At 36.8% G+C, this 17965-nt stretch overlaps 2 protein-coding genes across 3 annotated transcripts; one reads left to right on the top strand and one right to left on the bottom strand.

Annotated features, from left to right (window-relative positions):
- The first annotated feature begins 1353 nt into the window (after positions 1-1353).
- On the top strand, positions 1354-9404 carry LOC120488187 (uncharacterized). 2 transcript variants are annotated; one of them, XM_089125613.1, is made up of 11 exons: positions 1354-1608; positions 2611-2670; positions 2776-3297; positions 3641-4327; positions 7680-7849; positions 7935-8073; positions 8275-8332; positions 8414-8544; positions 8659-8743; positions 8839-8944; positions 9135-9404. In XM_089125613.1, the coding sequence occupies exons 2-10, from the start codon at positions 2633-2635 to the stop codon at positions 8935-8937; spliced, it is 1929 nt and encodes a 642-aa protein (XP_088981739.1). In that variant the 5' UTR covers positions 1354-1608; positions 2611-2632; the 3' UTR covers positions 8938-8944; positions 9135-9404. The 2 variants fall into 2 exon arrangements, with proteins under 2 accessions (XP_088981739.1, XP_039540691.1); XM_039684757.2 differs by having other exon boundaries at positions 1355-1608; positions 2627-2670.
- An 821-nt stretch (positions 9405-10225) lies between these two features.
- lipib (lipase, member Ib) lies at positions 10226-16357 on the bottom strand. Its single transcript, XM_039684758.2, has 10 exons — positions 16233-16357; positions 13857-14233; positions 13665-13773; positions 13452-13553; positions 13028-13117; positions 12641-12808; positions 11381-11470; positions 11192-11300; positions 10926-11099; positions 10226-10360 (listed from the first exon to the last, which is right to left on the bottom strand). Exons 1-10 carry the CDS (start codon positions 16282-16284, stop codon positions 10279-10281), a joined length of 1353 nt encoding a protein of 450 aa, XP_039540692.2. The 5' UTR covers positions 16285-16357; the 3' UTR covers positions 10226-10278.
- Positions 16358-17965: the final 1608 nt, after the last annotated feature.

Below are 17965 nucleotides of genomic sequence, written 5' to 3'. Positions count from 1 at the left end.
GCACCCTCAAGTTGTTCCAAACCTGAGTTTCTTTTTTTTAAAGAAGATATTTTGAAGAATGTTTGGTAGAGGTAGACAGTTGATAGTATAAGCCCTACTACAGAAAGCCTGGCCACTACCTATTAAAGCGTAAACCTTAAGAATTTCAGATCTTCGGAACACAAATTAAGATGTTTTTAATGAAATCGGAGAGGTATATGAGTGTGTTTTTAAAAATGAAATAGTAATTCATACATTTTAAATTGCTTTGAGCCATTCCCTAATAATGCTTTGATAGAAAAAAAACTTCCATTTCTCTTAATGCTTGGAATAATTCAAATCTTTCTCTCTCATAAGCCTCACATTTTAATAATACATGTTCTACTGTTTCCATATTTTCGGAACTACATTTGTCACAATACCCAGTCTGGTGCTTCCCAGTCCTGGCCATACTTTGATTTAGTAGACAATGGCCAATAACGCATTCTTGAAATGATAACATCCTTCCTTCTATTACCAAAATTTCTTCTTTCTAAACCAACTGTTCCTTGAATTTTGTATAAATGCCGACCCATATTTCCACTATCCCACTGCTTTCCTTTAGAATTTCTTCCTAATTTGCTAATACTTTTATCTCACAATTTTAATATTAACTTCTTGAAATTGTATGGCCTGTTTGGCTAAACTATCCACCTCTTTATTTCCTGCCACCCCCATATGAGCTGGTATCCAAAGAAAATTAATAACGATTCTCAATTGTCTGATTCTAAAAGACTTTGTAATATTTCATAAATTAAGTCCTGTCTGTGGAAATGCCACTTGCTATACTTTCAATTGCAGGAGTCTGTGCATATAACTGATCTGATTGGTTGAACTTCTTCGACCCACTGTAAAGCTAATATAATTGCTATTATTTCTGATGTAAATTCTGAAATGTGATCTGATGTTCTTTTCAAAATGTTGACTTTAAATTGCGGTATAGGATATTTTGAGCCATTAGTGTTTATCTGGATGGCACTAAAATATATATGATCTGTAATCTTGTACCTTTACGGTATCCAGGATATTTCCCTCATTATAGAAGACATTGGAAAAAAACAAGGAGGAATTGCTGAAAAACCACACAGGTGGCAATATTAAGATCTTTAATTATTTTTCTTGCCTCCTCATTAATAAACCATACTAAACGTGTTAGATTTTTATAGTTATATTCCCGACAGACATTTAAAACATTCTCAACTTCGATATAAACATAGAAGAGGAACGAGACGCTTTTTCGCACATGCGCAGTACAGATCGTGTTTACGGTACTGCAGCGACCATAGATATCTATATAAAGTAGCGACACCTAGCGATACTGCTGGCAAAAATGAGACAAGATTCTCTTCCGGGTCAATCTTCTGTGTGGATAGCAGGGTCAAATAGTCGTGTGATAAAATACTACCAGAGCCCGTCTGGTACTACGTATATCAACAATCCACCCATTTTTGATTCATCGAACTGATTATGAAAGCTTCTCAGTCTGTGATGTAATTCACTGTTTGACAGTTTGTTCTTTTTTTTCCCACGAGAAACTGGTATTTTGGTGGACGCATCGTCTAGCAGTGTGTGGGAGCCATTTCGCGCGGGGTAAGTTATGTGAGGCTAATAACGTTACTGATTACTGTAACATTATTCACATTTTATTCTATATATCACGTTTATATTTCAATATTCATATCTTTCGCCTTTCTTTAAAATGTTGCATTCATTATTCATACTCTAGCATCAGCATTTATCGCATGTCATTTTGTTGTGCAGGCCTTCTAAATAGCCCGTGTCGAGGACCTTTAATTATTAATCTAGTATAAAGCATTAACGTTACTGTTTAATTTTAAGTGCGTTTGAAAACTCAATTCATTAAAATGGCTATGAAGTTTTGGAGTATTGATATTACTCATGTCTTCCGTGGACTTTGTTTGACCCTTTAAAAATAAATGTCAGCATGGTTTTACAGTAGTAACGTTGCTGTGGTATCATTGTGTAAAATCAAATAACTTTATGTATTTAGTTTTCTAATTTTAACAAAACAAGGTTAGCATGAAGGAAAAACGGCTACATGAAACTTTTTGTTTCGATTGTTTTTTTTAAACTTGAATTTTCCTTGAGTTCCAGGTCAAAATTTGCTAATATTATTAAACTTGATAAAACATTATTCATTTCAAGAATTGGTACATGGCATACAAATGGAGAACAGAGAAGTAAATGTGTTGGGAAAGCCATAGGTTAATATTTCTATTTTCAACAGCACTTCAGACCAGTATATCGTTTAAATTTATGATCACATAAAGTGCATATATCTGTTTTAAATATTTAATTATTTAATAAGTATTTAATTTTGTGCTACAGTATTTTGTTGTAAATGTTGTTGAAACATACTAAATATCTGTTGGGAAAGGGAGGAAGAGTTCTGTGAAAACTTTTGATTGTAATGTGTTACGGCAGCTATTTTTTTTTTTTTTTATAACAAAGGCCAATACTTTTGCTGTAACCATTATAACCACAAGTAAAACTATAGTTACTATGCAAAAACGATGATAAATCTTCATAATGGACACCTCGGTTGCATAAATCTGGTCTCATGGCTAACAGTTTCTTGTTTTTTAAGGCGACAATGTCACGTCCGCGTTCGAGATCCCCTATATATTCAAGGTATTTAATCTAAAGTAGATGTTTTGAGTCAGTGTTACACTTTTTTTTTTAAATGTTTGCATTGCTGAGTATTAACAGCTTCTTGAACCTCTCGAATACCAACAGAATTCCAACCCTTCATGGGAGGAGAGCGGAAGGATTATTTGGTGACCCGATGCATTCATCGGTACAATCTGATGCATGGAGAAACCCTGAATATGTCAACAAGGTAGAAAGTAACATGCACTGGAACAAAGATTCCTTTCAAGGAGAACAACATGTCGACCACTGGGCCAAATTTATTGATGCGATAGAGCATGCTCAAAAAAGAGGGCCTTCACCTATGACCAGATACCACATGCAGGGTGATGAAGAAAGACAAGCCCATTCTCCAAGGAGGCTGCCCAGGGAGAGGTTACCTTCCCCTGATAACACACGTTTTGGTGTGGAAGAGAAATACAGGATGCCGTCGCCAGGCTGGAACAGGAATCAAGGCGTTGAAAAGGAGCTCAGTTCACAGCACAATCACAGAGAATCGAGGGACAGATCTTATCCAAGATATCAAGAAGGAAGAAGACACATGGACTATGGACATCACAATGAAGAACATGGCGATCAGTATCATGAAAGAGGCTCCTTCCCAGAGAGGTACAAGAATACAATTCTTTCCCCGCTTCATACGTCTGACGTGGACAGAGAGGAACGAAGAACAGAAGAAAGGATTCAATCACTATTCATCTCATTCAGTGATGGATAAAATTGTTTCTAATTTCATCTGTTACACTATATGCCTTTAATTTTACATTTATTACATTTAATCTTTGTTACTTTTTATTTCGTTCATTCAGATTAGTTTCAGTTAAATGCCATTCTTGTCAGTTCGAATATATAGATTCAGTTAATTGTGTTGTTCACTAAAACGTTGCTAGTAATTAGGTGTTTCTGATTTCGTTCTAATCTTGGACAAATGTTACTTGCTTTTTTAATACAGGTCATCAAAGTCAGATTATAGGGAGCACCACCCTTCTTCTAAAGGATTTTCAGATTTGGGTCTCCAGAATGAGTTCGTTGAGCCTCACAGGGGTTTCAGCCCACGTCGTGCACCTGTCATTGTGGAACATGATCATGGAATCACGAAACAAGAATCGAGGATCCGCGATACCCCGAAAACAAGTGGCTATCCGAGAAGCAAAGCTCCACCTAGGCCAACTGAAACCCAGAGGAACCGGGAACCTCATCGAGATAGAAGAGACCAAGGTCATCAGCCACGTTCCGTACAAGATAGACACGCCGGACGACCAAATATTAACCCCCGAGAGGAGTCGAGGAAGAACTCTTCTTATGCAGGGGAAAGTCAAGGGAGAGAGCGACCAAAACACATGGATCAATCTAGAATGCAGTCACATTCAAGAGACTCAGAAGGACAGAGGGAAATGAATTTGAGGCAAGTAAGTGATATTGATTTGAGGAATAGAGACAGAGGCTCTGTCCATGACTGGGAGGAAGACAGACCACAACGGAATCATGGGAGGATAATGGGACAAGAGGAGGTTCGCCAAAGAGCTCCGTATCAAAGGAATCGAAATGCTAATGTTGGTCCTGCGCCTAGAATGGATTTCAGTGAACAGGAGACCCTCAAGATCAAAGTGGACATGAGTCGCCCCGTTGGGCAAACCAGGTATAGTATCATTGTAATACCACATATGGTTAGAGTCTAAAGTTCATGCCTCTTTTCCTGTCCACTGTTCCCAAACCATGAAGACCTGAAGCACAACCATCTACAGCTTGCAAACAACAAGAAGATTCAATGAAAGTGTGGGGTTGACTCCAGAAAACCCATTGATGAGCCATTGTGTCTATCATCATGCACATGGGGATTGAAGATCATACCAAGATGTGGTTATTTCAGGATGTGCAAATTATCCATTGCTAAAGTCTGACAACCAATGTTCAAGATTCCCAGGATATCCCGTACGGCTCTGAACAGCTTTAAAGGGGGAAGGATTTGCATACCTGGAGATGTCCATAAACCATTATGAATAAACCATTTTTCTCAAACCATGAAGTTTTGGGATGCAGTAAGGATTGATCTGACATTTCTGAAGTATTCAACTCATGCTGTTGTGTTGGTACACAAATATACATGTCTCATTTAAACAAATGTTTGGATGTGAAAGCTATCACCTAATCCTTCAAATACCAGGAACATTGATGACTTCAAGGCTGTGACGTGGCTAAAGCATCATAAAATGGGCCCGGCAGGAGAATGACTGCAGAAGTTAAACTACTTGTGATCATTCACAAGAAAATGTTTCAGAAGATATGTGAAGAAAGTACAAATGCTGTATAAAATCCCAGGTTGCAAAAGAATTTGGTGCAAGTTACAGTGTGCTATTTCTTGGCATAAAATGCCAAAACGCCTGGGTTTGGGTTCTTCTGTCTTACGTCATCTGGAGAGGATGTGATTTGAATTGCCTTTCAGTTTCACTCTTCATTGAAGTGGATGTCGCAGGACAGCAAATACAGCGGGGAAAAAACACATCTTGCCATTGCTGATTCCTGCATGTAAATGGTTCATCAAATGTCTGAAATACTAGACGGATCTCAACTTAATTTGCTAAACCTGAGAACAACGTGCTCCACCAGTTCACCCAGACAAAGGAAAATCAGACCCCCTATTTTCATCCACTTTTTGGCTTTTCAAGATGATGTCTCCACCAAAATACCAGTGCCCCACAGGGTCTGAGCTCTTCTACTTTCAGAGCTGTATTGACTTAAGGTAAGTCAGCAACCATACAATCGAATTGAAGTCCTGTAGGTATCCACACGTTTTCCAGATGTCTACAGCGTTCAGACAGTCATTCGCTACAGGTGGTTCTTCTTGTTGGAAAGATCGAATGTTTTTGAAAGTAAGAAGATGGGACTGAAAGGCCAAATGGCAGTCATTTAATCTGGAACTGGAACAGAAAATGTCACATTCTTGGATGCATTTGACTTTCGCCAAATCGATTTGCTTGTATTTCTTGATGTATTCACCATGGGCAAAAACTGCATATACGAACAAATCTGAAGCAGATCGACAGTCACAGATTTGACTGTCAATAACCTGCATTTATTGATGAAAATCTCATCCATCGATTATCCATCCTGCGTTTAGGGAGTACTCCCAACTTGTGGATGCAGCAAAGAAGCTTGTGCTAAAGAAGATACCTAATTTTGATGTTTCTGTTGTATAGACTCTACAGCCTTCCCTTCGCGATGAGTTATGAAACCAAAGAAGCATACTCAAAGGTATTCTACTCAAATGGACAAAGCAACAGGAATTTGGCAGACACTCCAAAGTGACTTACATTGTACAATTCCTTCAAGACTTGACTGTGTTCCTTCCCAAGCAATCACATGGACTTGGCATTGCTAGCGCCACGCATTACTAGAGGAGCTACAGGGACTCTTTCTGATTTTTGTTTCAGTATTTGGACACAAGACATGTCTTTGGAAGTATTTTACACTCATTTGCCAGACTCTTCAATGCAGTTTTGCCATTTTCCCCAAATGTGCACCTGTTATTTTGAAGTATTTTTTAGAAAGGAGATGTCAGGGAAGAAACTGAAAGAAACAAAGTGTCAATTTTAAATTCCACAAGAATAACTTTTCACAGAGGACAGTGTTTGAAGCATCTACCAATAGACATTTGATTTTATCTGAAAGACAGCGGAGCAGCGAGATTCATCATATCAGATTTGCATACTACAGATTTACCATCTGCCAAGGGAAAGTCCAGGAGCATGGCTGAACCTGAAGGATGTTACTTTATTCAGTCTGGAGGAGAGGGATCTGTGAAGACCCACTGGAGATCCTTAAAACTCGTCTGGAAGTTCAATGCATCCATTGCGTTTCTTAAGCTCACGATCAAGATTTTGCACTACAAGTAAACCACATACCTTACGAACACGTTTGAGATTTGTTGTCTGATCGTCATCGGTCACCGTGTGCTGACAATCTGGAACAATCTGGAGTTTACTGAAGGACCCTCTGATGAATGGAAATGCACAATGACAGTGAGAGGAGAGGCATGAACTTCGACCTGCCATACTTATTATGCATCGTCAAATTTAGTATATGATAGGTAAATTAAGGTTGAGCAGACCAAAATTTTAATCTTGAACACATGACTCGAAGTAATCTGAATACTGTAAACTGCAGTTTTCAGACCAAAATCGGTATGCTGAGTTTTCTAAATGTGTGCCTACTCTGTATTCACTGGGTCACAGTGAATCAACCGTTTACACGACTACACTTTTTATCCATTCTGGCTGTTCTTTTACCGACTTGGCTGTTCTTTGGAGGCCTGAAAATTTTTACTATTTAAAACGTGTTTCAAGGTGCAAGTTTTTGAAAACTACACCATTATCGTCTTCGTGTAAACTAAAAAAAAATGCAAATTTGTGAAAACGGTAATGTCATGCGTAAAACTATATGTGTTCAGTCTATAGGCATAATAGTTGTTTTTTTCTAAAAAGTGATATCGCCAACTACTGGCCTTGCATGAATATTACAGCATTTTTAGCCAGACTCATATGATTGGGGATAATTTTGACAAAGTTGTTGCCTGTACAAGAAAAACGTAAACAAGAAACCTTTTCTCAATTTGTTTGTTTGTTTTTACGTAGTTGTGTAAACACCCTGAGTTTCCAGGTTATAAAGTTGCTTTCCAAAAAAGGAGACCACTTTTGATTTCACTGGACGAGGTGTTGTAGATTAATCTAAGTAGTGCTGGTGAATTTGTAGATAAAAGGCATTATATGACCAGTTGTTTTTCATTAAAATAAACATTGACGTGTTTATGGTTAGTATGGTACTAATACTGAACTTTTGCGAGTTTTGTAGCTGATTTTATTCCAACAGGATTAGAAAGCTGTACCTTTTATAAAACGTGTATTTATTTATAGGTATTATAGTCTGATTCATTTGGAAATGTAAAGCTGTGATGGATCCTTATATCTCTGTATGTCATGTGACCTCTTGTTCAGTCATTTAGGGTATTCTTCAGATAGGCAATTATCATTGGACTTAGTCAATGTGGGTCGACAACGCCTTGATTTCCTGCCCATGCTGGAGCATTCTGGGACTTATAGGGAATCAGCGGTGCATTCTGGGACATTTGCCGACGAGATCATCTCCCTTGTGCATCAAGTTAAAGGTCAGGAACCAGTGGATTAGCCTGATAGCGTATAATGTATCTTAAATAGCACAGAATTGATTTTGGTTAACTGTTTGTTTTACAGAAAGCTACTTTAGGGGCCAAGGCATCACACTCAATCAACGATTTACAAATGAACAGTATTTTTCACTCCAAGATGAGTTTAAACAAGAAGAGGAGGATGAGATGGAGGAGATGGGAAATATGAGACCAGTCATGAATAGGTAGGTACACATGCCAATTATTTTGTTTTTTCTTATTGATTAGTGAAGCTTGCAGAGGTAAGCATCATTGTTTATTTGTATTGTTTTTATATTTAAGGTTAAAGATTGAATCACCACCTGTTTCTAAATTAGTTAGTCCTTAGCTTAACTTGTGCCAAACATTTTTCAGTACAGAAATGAAAATTCTTTCTCTTATTGTAGGCGGCTCGGAATGGCTTCATCGAAAACTCAGATCTTCTGCAACATAGGGGTGGATCCTGTAAGTTGATCTATTTCAGGTCAATCAAAATCAAATCGAACATTTTATGTATGTTGGTTCAAATGTAGATTCTTTTGCTAGCTTCAGAGACGACAGCTTGTCCCTGACCCTAGTGACCTCAGATATGACCTAGAACGAAGAAGACAGCAGCGACTGGAGGGTGTGAAGATCACCATTGCTGGGGGAAGCTTAGCTCAAAGGGCTCCTGACAGGTAATATATCAGATTAAAAATTAACCAATCATGTTTTCTGGATCGAAAAAATACAAAATTTTGTGCTTGGCATTTGCATCTCCCATGATTTAAAATGTTAATATCTTTACAAAGTCATGAGCTTCCCTACATGAGTGATGAGGAGGCAGAAGAGAACTTTATGTGGTCTGAACAAGAACATGAGCATCCAAGGGAGTGGGTGAGTCTTTGTATGCTTTTTGTCGATGTGGAGCACAACTTTTTTTTTTGTTTGTTTTTTTTTTGGTCAAACTATGACAATTTTGGGTCCTCCAGGATGGTCCTCGTCAAAGAATGCCAGCACCTAGCAGACAAAACTTCAATCCAAGGGGGAATTCCAAACGAATTAGTAAACCACGTGGACGAAGGACTTGAAATAGTGGTGAGGAAACAATGTTTATACGTGAAGGTGTTTTTATATATATCGTTTTTATTTACAAATAGACAGAGAGAGAGAGAGAGAATATACTCTGTATGTTGTTATACATTTTTCACTTTCAAGCAAGAATTTTATCTAGTGTTTATTGGCTCTTCATTTTTCTGTTCTCTCTATTTTGTCTTTTCATCTGTAGGTGGCAGTGAGCTAGGAGAAAGTCAGCATTTCAAATCTGAGGTCACTTGTGCACGACACAATGTTTTTTCTGTTTTGATATTAAAACCACTTAGACCTTTAAATTCTGAAGCTTCAGATAACTTTATGTACATGTCACTGATTTTTTTTTATCCATTTTTGATTCACTTACTATTTGTCTGAGACAAGCTGTTGATTTATAGAAATCGCTTGTAAACTTTGTTTGTTTTGAGGATTGTAAAGAATAAAATAGTTTGTTTCCCTGCTATAATCCTAAAACATTGCTATTCTTTATTGTCAGTGCACTAGAGTTTAGGTTTAGATTTATGATATTCCATCATTTACAAGGCACAAATTTCAATTCATTCAATACAGTTCAACAAATGCGGTAAGACTTTACAATAAGGTTATTTTATTAAACATTAGTTAATGTAGTAACCAACATGAATTAACCACGAGCAATACATTTGTTACTGTTTTTGTTCATCTTCGTTAACACTAGTTAATACAAATCCAGCTGTTCATTGTTTGTTCATGTTAGTTCACAGTCCATTAACTAATGTTAACAAGATTTTAATAAAGTATTATTAGTAAATGTCGACATAACATTAACAAATATTGTTCATTCGTAATGTTAACTAATGAACCTTATTGTAAAGTGTTACCACAAATGCAATTACAAATTTTATAACACTATGCAAATACAGACTTTTTTGTTGTACCACTTACATGTATGACGCTAAATATTTTCAGATCCGCTGTATTCTGCTGTGTGAACTCAAAGTAGTAGTTCTTCTGTAAATAAAATCATTTGTTGCCAAAATGTTTACAAATGAAACTTCGGGTGTTTTCAGTCCACATAATTTATTTTATAAAAGAATGCAAAAGCTGTACATGTAAAACATTTTTACAATTATTTTTTTTTTATATTGGTATTGTTTAAAACAAAACTATACAGGAAGGGTTAAAATTTGATATTGTAAAACTGCACTTAAGTTCTACTGGAATATGTGTCTGGTACATCATTTTATACTAGTCCACAAAAGAATCACAGTAGTAATCTCACAGAAAAGGCACTAAAAGTTAAACTTTTTAGACCCTCATTAAAATGTCTGTATTAGTTCAGGCATTTCAATGTGATTTTTTCAAGGTTGATGACAGGGCAGTGGTTTGAAAGACACCTCCGCATTCTCCTCCAATATAATGTCATATCGACACATTTGTGCACTGTTGGGGACAAGAGCAACATGATTAAATGCCTGTTTTTGTTCAGCGTGCATCTCAATTGAATACAACCGTTCAAAATATATATATTTTTAATTAATGAGTACTTCTATTCTGCAAGGATGCATAAGTTGATTAAAAAATGACAGTAAAGATATTTATACTGTTAGAAAAGACTTATGTTTCAAATTAATCCCATTCTTTTGAACTTTCTAACTATCAAGAAATCCAAAAAAAAATGTAGGTATGTATCATGATTTACACAGAAGCAGCACAACTGTCTTTAGCACCAAATTATCAGAATGATTTCTGAAGGATCATGTGACATTAAAGACTGGAATGATGCTGAAAATTCAGCTTTGCCATCACAGGAATAAATTACATTTTTAAATGCATTAAAATTTAAATACATTACATAAAAATACATTAAAATAGTGAATACTTTCTTTTAAATTGTAACAGTATTTTGTAATATCACTATTTTTACTGTTTTTAAATGCACCTATGCTGAGCATAAGAGACTTTATGAGCAGTTACTCAGAAAAGCAAATGCTGTGTGGTTATTCACCTGTTTGGATTTTCCAGTGGAGTTATCCGAATGCGGAGCAGCCTTATCTTGTATCGAGGTCCAATCACATTCCCAGTGACAATCCGTAAAGATATTTTCTGAATTGGACTAAGATCCTCATCAAACTGGGCCAGTAGTCGAGTGGATGTATACTGCTCAAACCTCAACAGCTTACTGAGCAAAACATACAAAAAAAGCATTGCAGAATGCCAAGTCAAAGTTTGAAGGAGCTTTTAATGTTAAACTCATTACTTAAGTTTACATACTTATCCATCTGGGCCTCTATTATGTTTTTTCCGCTGTGCAGTCGGAGTATGACCACCCCCCACCGCAGATACTGGTTCCAGGTTACTAGGTCCACTCTGTAGATTGTCTCTGAAATGAGAAATCAGAATATTGCACAAACTGTCTGAAGTAAACTTCTGCAATAAGCTGTCATAGTGCTGATAACTCACTGCTGTAGGGCAGCTCTGCCGTAGTTGAGAAATATGCTCTTGTTTGCCCTAACCTCAAGAGAGTATCCTTCCACGGGCTCATGTCATAACCTGAGGAAGAAGGTTAGATAACAGTTATGGTCTTCAGATCTGATTGGCTGAGAGAGTTTCCAAGAGTGTTGATAGCCCAACAACAGCACAGTGATTTAGTAAGTTAGTGCATTAGCAGGTATTTGTGAGTGTTGATTTATGAGATGAGGTCATGACTGCTGCAGATGATGAGGCCGAAACCAGTTCAAGTAGACTTTGAGTTAATTTACTTTTTACTTTCATTTTACTTTTTTCATTTACTATTTTATTTATCCATTATATTGAAGAGACCTTTTTGAAGGATATTGGTTTACGTGTGGCTGTTTAAAGTACTTGAGCTTAACTTTTTAATGCTGTTTATATGTAGCATATCATCATCATCGTTACTATGCTGCTAAGCAGCGGAGTCTCAAGAAGCCAGGTTATCCCAGTATATTTATCTGTTGATATTAAAAACATTTAGCTGGTGAATTATGTATATGATATAGGCTATATATTCAATTCAAATTTATTTGAATAGCCCTTTTCACAATACATATTGTTTTAAAGCAGCTTTACAGAAAGTTCATAGGCTATATGAACTATATACTTTAAGTTTCTCCACTTACGTAGAATCATATTAATTACCGTTATGTGTCCAATGTGTTTGAGAGCGATACATAAAACGCATTACCATTCTGATGCATCGACTTGTAGACGAGCCTGTAGGAGAGTAGTGCTCGTTTGCATATTCATTAATACGCGTATGCTAAATGAAGTTGGGAAACGTTTTTGTTGGTAGAAAAAAAGTAACTGGAAATATTGTGTCTAAAATGTAAGTTACTCTGTATATTAATTAGGGCTGTCAAACGATTAATCGCGATGAATCACATCCAAAATAAAAGTTTGTGTTTACTTTACATAATATATGTGGTATAATATATTATATTACAATATATTACATTGTATGCAGTATATTTACAGTATATACAGTATATACATGAAAATATAAATATACATACAAGCATGTGTGGGTTTTTATACACAGTGCACCCACATATATTATGTAAACACAAACTTTTGTTTTGGATGCGATTAATCGTTTGACAACCCTAATATTAATATATTGAACTGTTATATAAAAGCAAAATCGCACTTGAAAACTGTATTCATCTTTTCATTTAATATGGTTAATAGATTTACTGTTTTTACCCAGAACAGGACAGGTCGCAGGCTTAAAGGTCTCACACTGCAAACACTGGCCACCGAGGAAGTCGCTGTACGAGGAACACGGGTATGCTGTAAGTTTACAGGTGTGGTTCAGAGCACACAGGTACAGGAAAACAGACCTCTGGTGATCACACACAAAATAAGATTTCCCTGTGGAGAACAGAATCAGTGAGATTAGATCTTAGCCCTGTTAGCAAAACCTTATAATCAACTCAATCCCATTGGGAGGATTGCATCATTTGACTATGACAGAATCTTAATTTCACAGCCAATATTTTGCATTTTAGGTTTATTTGAAGAGCATTCATCAATTATTTGGATCTCAACCCTGACTTCTCCCAAATGTTAATCTTAACATAGGCTACTGACCTGAGAAGATGGTCTTGGGACATCCAGGCTGATCTAATCCTCCATTGGCATAGAAATCAATATGGCCATGTGTTCCTCTAAGGCCAAAGGCTGCCAACGGAAACAAGGTTTGAGTGTGGGTTTGTTAGGCTATGTTTGGAATAGCATACTGTGTAGTTCTATATTAGTATTTTTTCTATATTAACATTTTCTGTATGCATTTAATAACTGTTTGACCTTAAACATTTGCAAAAGTGTTAAGCTTACAACAAATATTCAATGCATTGATCTGACCTCCCATTTCTAATGTGACAAATGACCCCAGATTTAAAAAATATATATATATTGTCTAATTTAATTGGACTATAATAGATGATATAAACAAATAATAGATCTTTTTTTTAATTCTTTTGTATATTATCAGCCACAAATGTATTATACTTACAATTCATATCTGTGTGCAGCACATCTACAAACTGGGCATCGGTTGGATCCAGGCGGTCCTCAGGGGGAACACCGGCAAACATTGGCCCAGCTGGGTCTAGGCCTAGAGTTGACCAGGTGAAACATTTAGTAAATGTAATTTATTAGGCAAGATTAACTTGCTAAAGATGTTACTGCAGGTTTTGTTTCATTGGCTCATATTCCTGAGTCTCACCTGTGATTCTGCCCACTCGTCCTCCCAGCATAGCACCAATGAACCCGGCAACGTGTGCACCTAGGCTGACCCCAATCAGGTGGATGGAGGCAAGAGATGCTCCCTCTTTCTGATTTGAACACAATATTTTCGCCACATTCAATAATTTGGCAGACATTATTGACCAAAGCAATTTCAGACCACTGGCCCTACCTCCATGCTTTCTATCAAGCCTGTGATGTTCACAGCTGTACCCCGTGTGTTGGCTACAGCCGTGAAGTAGTTGAGGTTGGCCGCCCCTCTGTTCCAGTCCACTACCAGGATATTCATGTCCTTCTGTGCTGCTAATAAGTGCACAATGTGGTTGATCCAGATAGGCGGTGCCCCTGTGGGTCGGTATCCGTGTATGACAAAGGTAGTGGGTCTGGTTACATCAAACAGGGGTTCTTGAGTGAAGTTGTGGTGGGGAAGCTCCTGACCGCACTCGAGGTTTGCGCGAGTGTAGAGCAGCAGCCGCACATCCAGATTGGTCCCGATGAAAGACTCATGGAAATCCAGATCGGTGAAGTTGTCACACTCACTGTCCTCACCTAACGACAAAAGGCAATGGCTTACTGGTCTGTGTTTTGCTTGTGAGAAAGAGATAGCGATGTTAAAGGAGTAGTTCACTTTAAAAAAACTTTTGCTGATAATTTACTCACCATGTCATCCAAGATGTCCATGTCTTTCTTTCTTCAGTCGAAAAGAAATTACGATTTTTGATGAAAACATTCCAGGATTTTCTCCATATAACGACTTCATTGGGAACCAAAGGGTTCAAGATCCAAATGAGACTTTCAGTGCAGCTTCAAAGGGCTTTAAACGACACCAGATGATGAATAGTCTTATCTAATGAAACGATCGATCATTTAAAAAAAATGAAAAAGTTTAAGTTTTATAAGCACAAATGCTCGCCTTGCTCTGTTCCGTGATGAGTGTTCGTGGTTCATCAAAATGAACAAATCTTTTTTCGAGTCATGACTCGAAGGGTCCAAGACTCGAAGACCCAAATTCATCGTCTGGTGTCATTTAAAGCCCTTTGAAGCTGCACTAAAAGTCTTCATTTGGACCTTGAACCGTTTGGTTCCCAATGAAGTCCATTATATGGAGAAAATCCTGGAATGTTTTCATCAAAAACCTTCATTTCTTTTTGATTAAAGAAAGAATGACGTGGACATCTTGGATGACATGGGGGTGAGTAAATTATCAGCAAAAGTTTTTTTTTAAAAAAAGTGAGCTACTCCTTTATTTACTGAACCAATTAATTGATATAATTTATTATACCTTTTTGTTTCCAGCTAATTTTGTGTTTGGGTTGACAGCACAGCACTGTTGACTAAAACTATTAAAAATTGTTGGAATGGAAACACTGTAAAAAATATTTTCATTATTTGTAATCACTACATTTTTTTCTTTTGTCAAATCAACTAATATTACCTAATATATTTTGAGTTTCTGGTGATTAAATCTTTTTCATTGTATTAACTCGATTTTTCCCTTTCAATTTTAATGCAAATGGTCCAGATAAATTAAGTACATTCTGAGAATAACGTTGCATCCTTTCTTTACATAAGCCATTTGTCTTAATATTCTTAACTATTGCATTAAATTCTATCCACGATTCCATTTGTTTCATCATAAAATCTTAGTTGATCATTTAAACATATTCCCAGTCCCAGCTCCTCTGAAAACTGAATAATAATCCATTTTGTTCTGTACATTTGGAATATTCACAAAAGTCAGTCATCGCTGTTCTTTCCCGAAATTGACTCAGACTGATCCTCAAGTGAAGTAAGCCTGGATTTTAGCGACCCACTTTCTGTTCAATCTTGCTGTGCGCCCACCCTCTCCACTCAACATCAAAGTTTCATGCTTCCATGCATCTTCATCAATCTGCACTTGTAGATCATATGATTTGTCCACCACATACTGTATATAAGGCATGTAACCTCTCGCGTTTTCCTTGCAGATTTCCAACCATAGAGGTCATCCGTGCTCTGTAATTAGCCTGCAAGTAAGTCACAATTGGATCATGCTTCTATAAAAAAGCAGATCATCCCACCTCTCCTTCCACATGTTTCTCTGCCTCCTCCCCTTCCCCCAATAGAAAGATCTGAGATTATTACAGGTGTCAGTCACATGAGCTTTCTGGGGGTTTGTTGTATTTAACTCTCTTTCACACTGATCTGCTATTTCTGCCATGTAGAGTTACTAATACACGTCACTGAAATAACATTGATAAATATAGGCTACAAATGAATCCTCAAGTCCTTGGATTCTGCTGTTTTCTGGTCTTAGACATCAGAAACATTACAAATTAATCTCTCGCAGACCCCTTGCACTACATTAAGATTGTTGAAGCACAGTTGAATAAAATAAGACTCACAAAATGTTAAATCAATGAAAAACATCCCAGGTTAAATAAGTTTCAACTGAATGTTTTGTAAAAAAAAAACTTTCTCAAAACTAATTTTCAGACTTCCAAGTCACTGGATCAAACATTTAACCAAATTAAATTGGTGTAATCTATAGTCCAGTCCTGCCTCTTACCTTTACAAAGCATAAAGATGCTCATTAAAGTCAGGAAACTCCACGTTGACATCCTTAACGCAAGATGTGAGAGAGGTAGACTTGAGGACTATCAAGAAGACTAAGAAACAACATTAGAGAAGGTGTATTAAAGAAAAGAGCCCATGGAGGAGGGGCTGTGGGTGGGGCGAATGAGATTGGATGAAATCACACATGCTGACCCTGTGGTTAGTGTCGCAATGTGGTTAAGTCAGCACTCAGCAGACCAGCTTAGGACTTCCAGAACTTTACAACATTTAGTGATGACTAAATTTCCCAAAAAATAACATTTTTGTCATTTACCCACCCATAAAGGTCCGTTCACACTAAAGGCCCATTCACACCAAGAACAATAACTATGAAGATGTTCTTCAAAATATCTCCTTTTGTGTTCCACACTAAGAAAGTCATATAGGTTTGAAATGACATGAGGGCAAAAAAAAAAAAAAATTGTGGGTGAACTATCCTTTTAAATCTTTTTGACACCTCAGTTATATTTTTTTCTCTAAGGTCAGGTTTATTTTGCCCTCCAGTTGTTTTGTTCTGCATCAAATGTCACAATTAGAGGAGTGGTTCTCCTTCCAAACTCTGGTAAAAGGGCCACATCAGCACAGATATTCATAGTACATCAGACACAAGCTGAGGTTTATCAAAATATACCCTGTCACCAACACACACATGTAATTTTCATATTGCACCCATCTAGTTGAGCATCGAGGGCATATAGTTGTGATAGTCCCCAGAGAGAAGCAATGATCCAGGGTACATGTACAGTTCCTCTGCTTCCCTGCTGAGTGCCTTAAAAACTTGTTTCCTTCAAAACTATGTCACGCATGAAATTAGAAACGAGAGCATTATGACAGTGTCTTTGGGGTTCAGGGTCAGAACAGAAGCTGTTTTTGTCTATGAGAGGTTGAAACAGATTAGATGGCAGATTACAGTAACTCTACTAAACTGTTCACCTATTCCCGCATCTGATGCAGTCAATCCTATTATGGTGCTCACTGATCAGGGCTCATTGTACTCATTTTTTTCTGCATCGGGCCGACAGATTAACTGTAAATCTTCTCTCATGACAGCCTTAAAGAGTCATACTGTCATGTCATCCCTTACGAAAAAGAAGTATATTTCAAGTTCATTTTATGTTGTATACTTAAGTAATGTTCAAGTATATTTTTAAGTATACATTATGTAGTAAGTATACTAATGTCACTATGTACTAGTAGTAAACTTGTAAGTGTACTATTTTAATACCGCTTGGGACTAAATTGGCCCACTTTTAGTACATAAAAGTATATGTTTAAGTGTACTATAAGTGTAACAGTAAGTGCACAACTAGTTCATAATTATGTATCTCATGTGTACCGCAAGTGAATTTCTGGGTATACTAGTAGTTTACTTTTTTACTGTAATACTTATACAAGTATACTTTGAATACTTAATTATACTTTTAAGTATTTCTGGATCAAAAGATTGAGTACAAGAACAGGACAAATATACTTGCTTTTCTCTCAGTATAAGTCAAGTACACTTAAGTGTAATTTGAAGTATATTTCTGAGAAGTACAGGAAAAATAAACTGAAAGTATACTTTCTTATTTTTAGTTTAAAAGAAGTATACTAATGGCACACTTGAATAAACTTCTTCTTCACTGTTTATGCGTGTACTTATGTCTTTAAGATTAACAGGCTACAGGCATATCCAATGAGATTTTT

The sequence above is a fragment of the Pimephales promelas genome, chromosome 22, assembly GCF_988280905.1.
Source record: "Pimephales promelas chromosome 22, fPimPro1.hap1.1, whole genome shotgun sequence".
Classification (NCBI taxonomy): domain Eukaryota; kingdom Metazoa; phylum Chordata; class Actinopteri; order Cypriniformes; family Leuciscidae; genus Pimephales; species Pimephales promelas.
The sequence above is the reverse complement of the archived record's forward strand: the minus strand, read 5'-3'. Positions and strand labels throughout refer to the sequence as shown.

Bases quoted from the DNA above. Each gene is read 5' to 3' on its own strand.
- LOC120488187 (XM_089125613.1), top strand. From the start codon at position 2,633: ATGTCACGTCCGCGTTCGAGATCCCCTATATATTCAAG. The intron at 2,671-2,775 runs GTATTTAATCTA...GAATACCAACAG, and splicing joins AGATCCCCTATATATTCAAG to AATTCCAACCCTTCATGGGA. The intron at 8,545-8,658 runs GTAATATATCAG...ATCTTTACAAAG, and splicing joins GCTCAAAGGGCTCCTGACAG to TCATGAGCTTCCCTACATGA.
- lipib (XM_039684758.2), bottom strand. From the start codon at position 16,284: ATGTCAACGTGGAGTTTCCTGACTTTAATGAGCATCTTTATGCTTTGT. The intron at 14,234-16,232 runs GTAAGAGGCAGG...TTTTGTCGTTAG, and splicing joins CATCTTTATGCTTTGTAAAG to GTGAGGACAGTGAGTGTGAC. The intron at 13,774-13,856 runs GTAGGGCCAGTG...TGTTCAAATCAG, and splicing joins GCTTGATAGAAAGCATGGAG to AAAGAGGGAGCATCTCTTGC.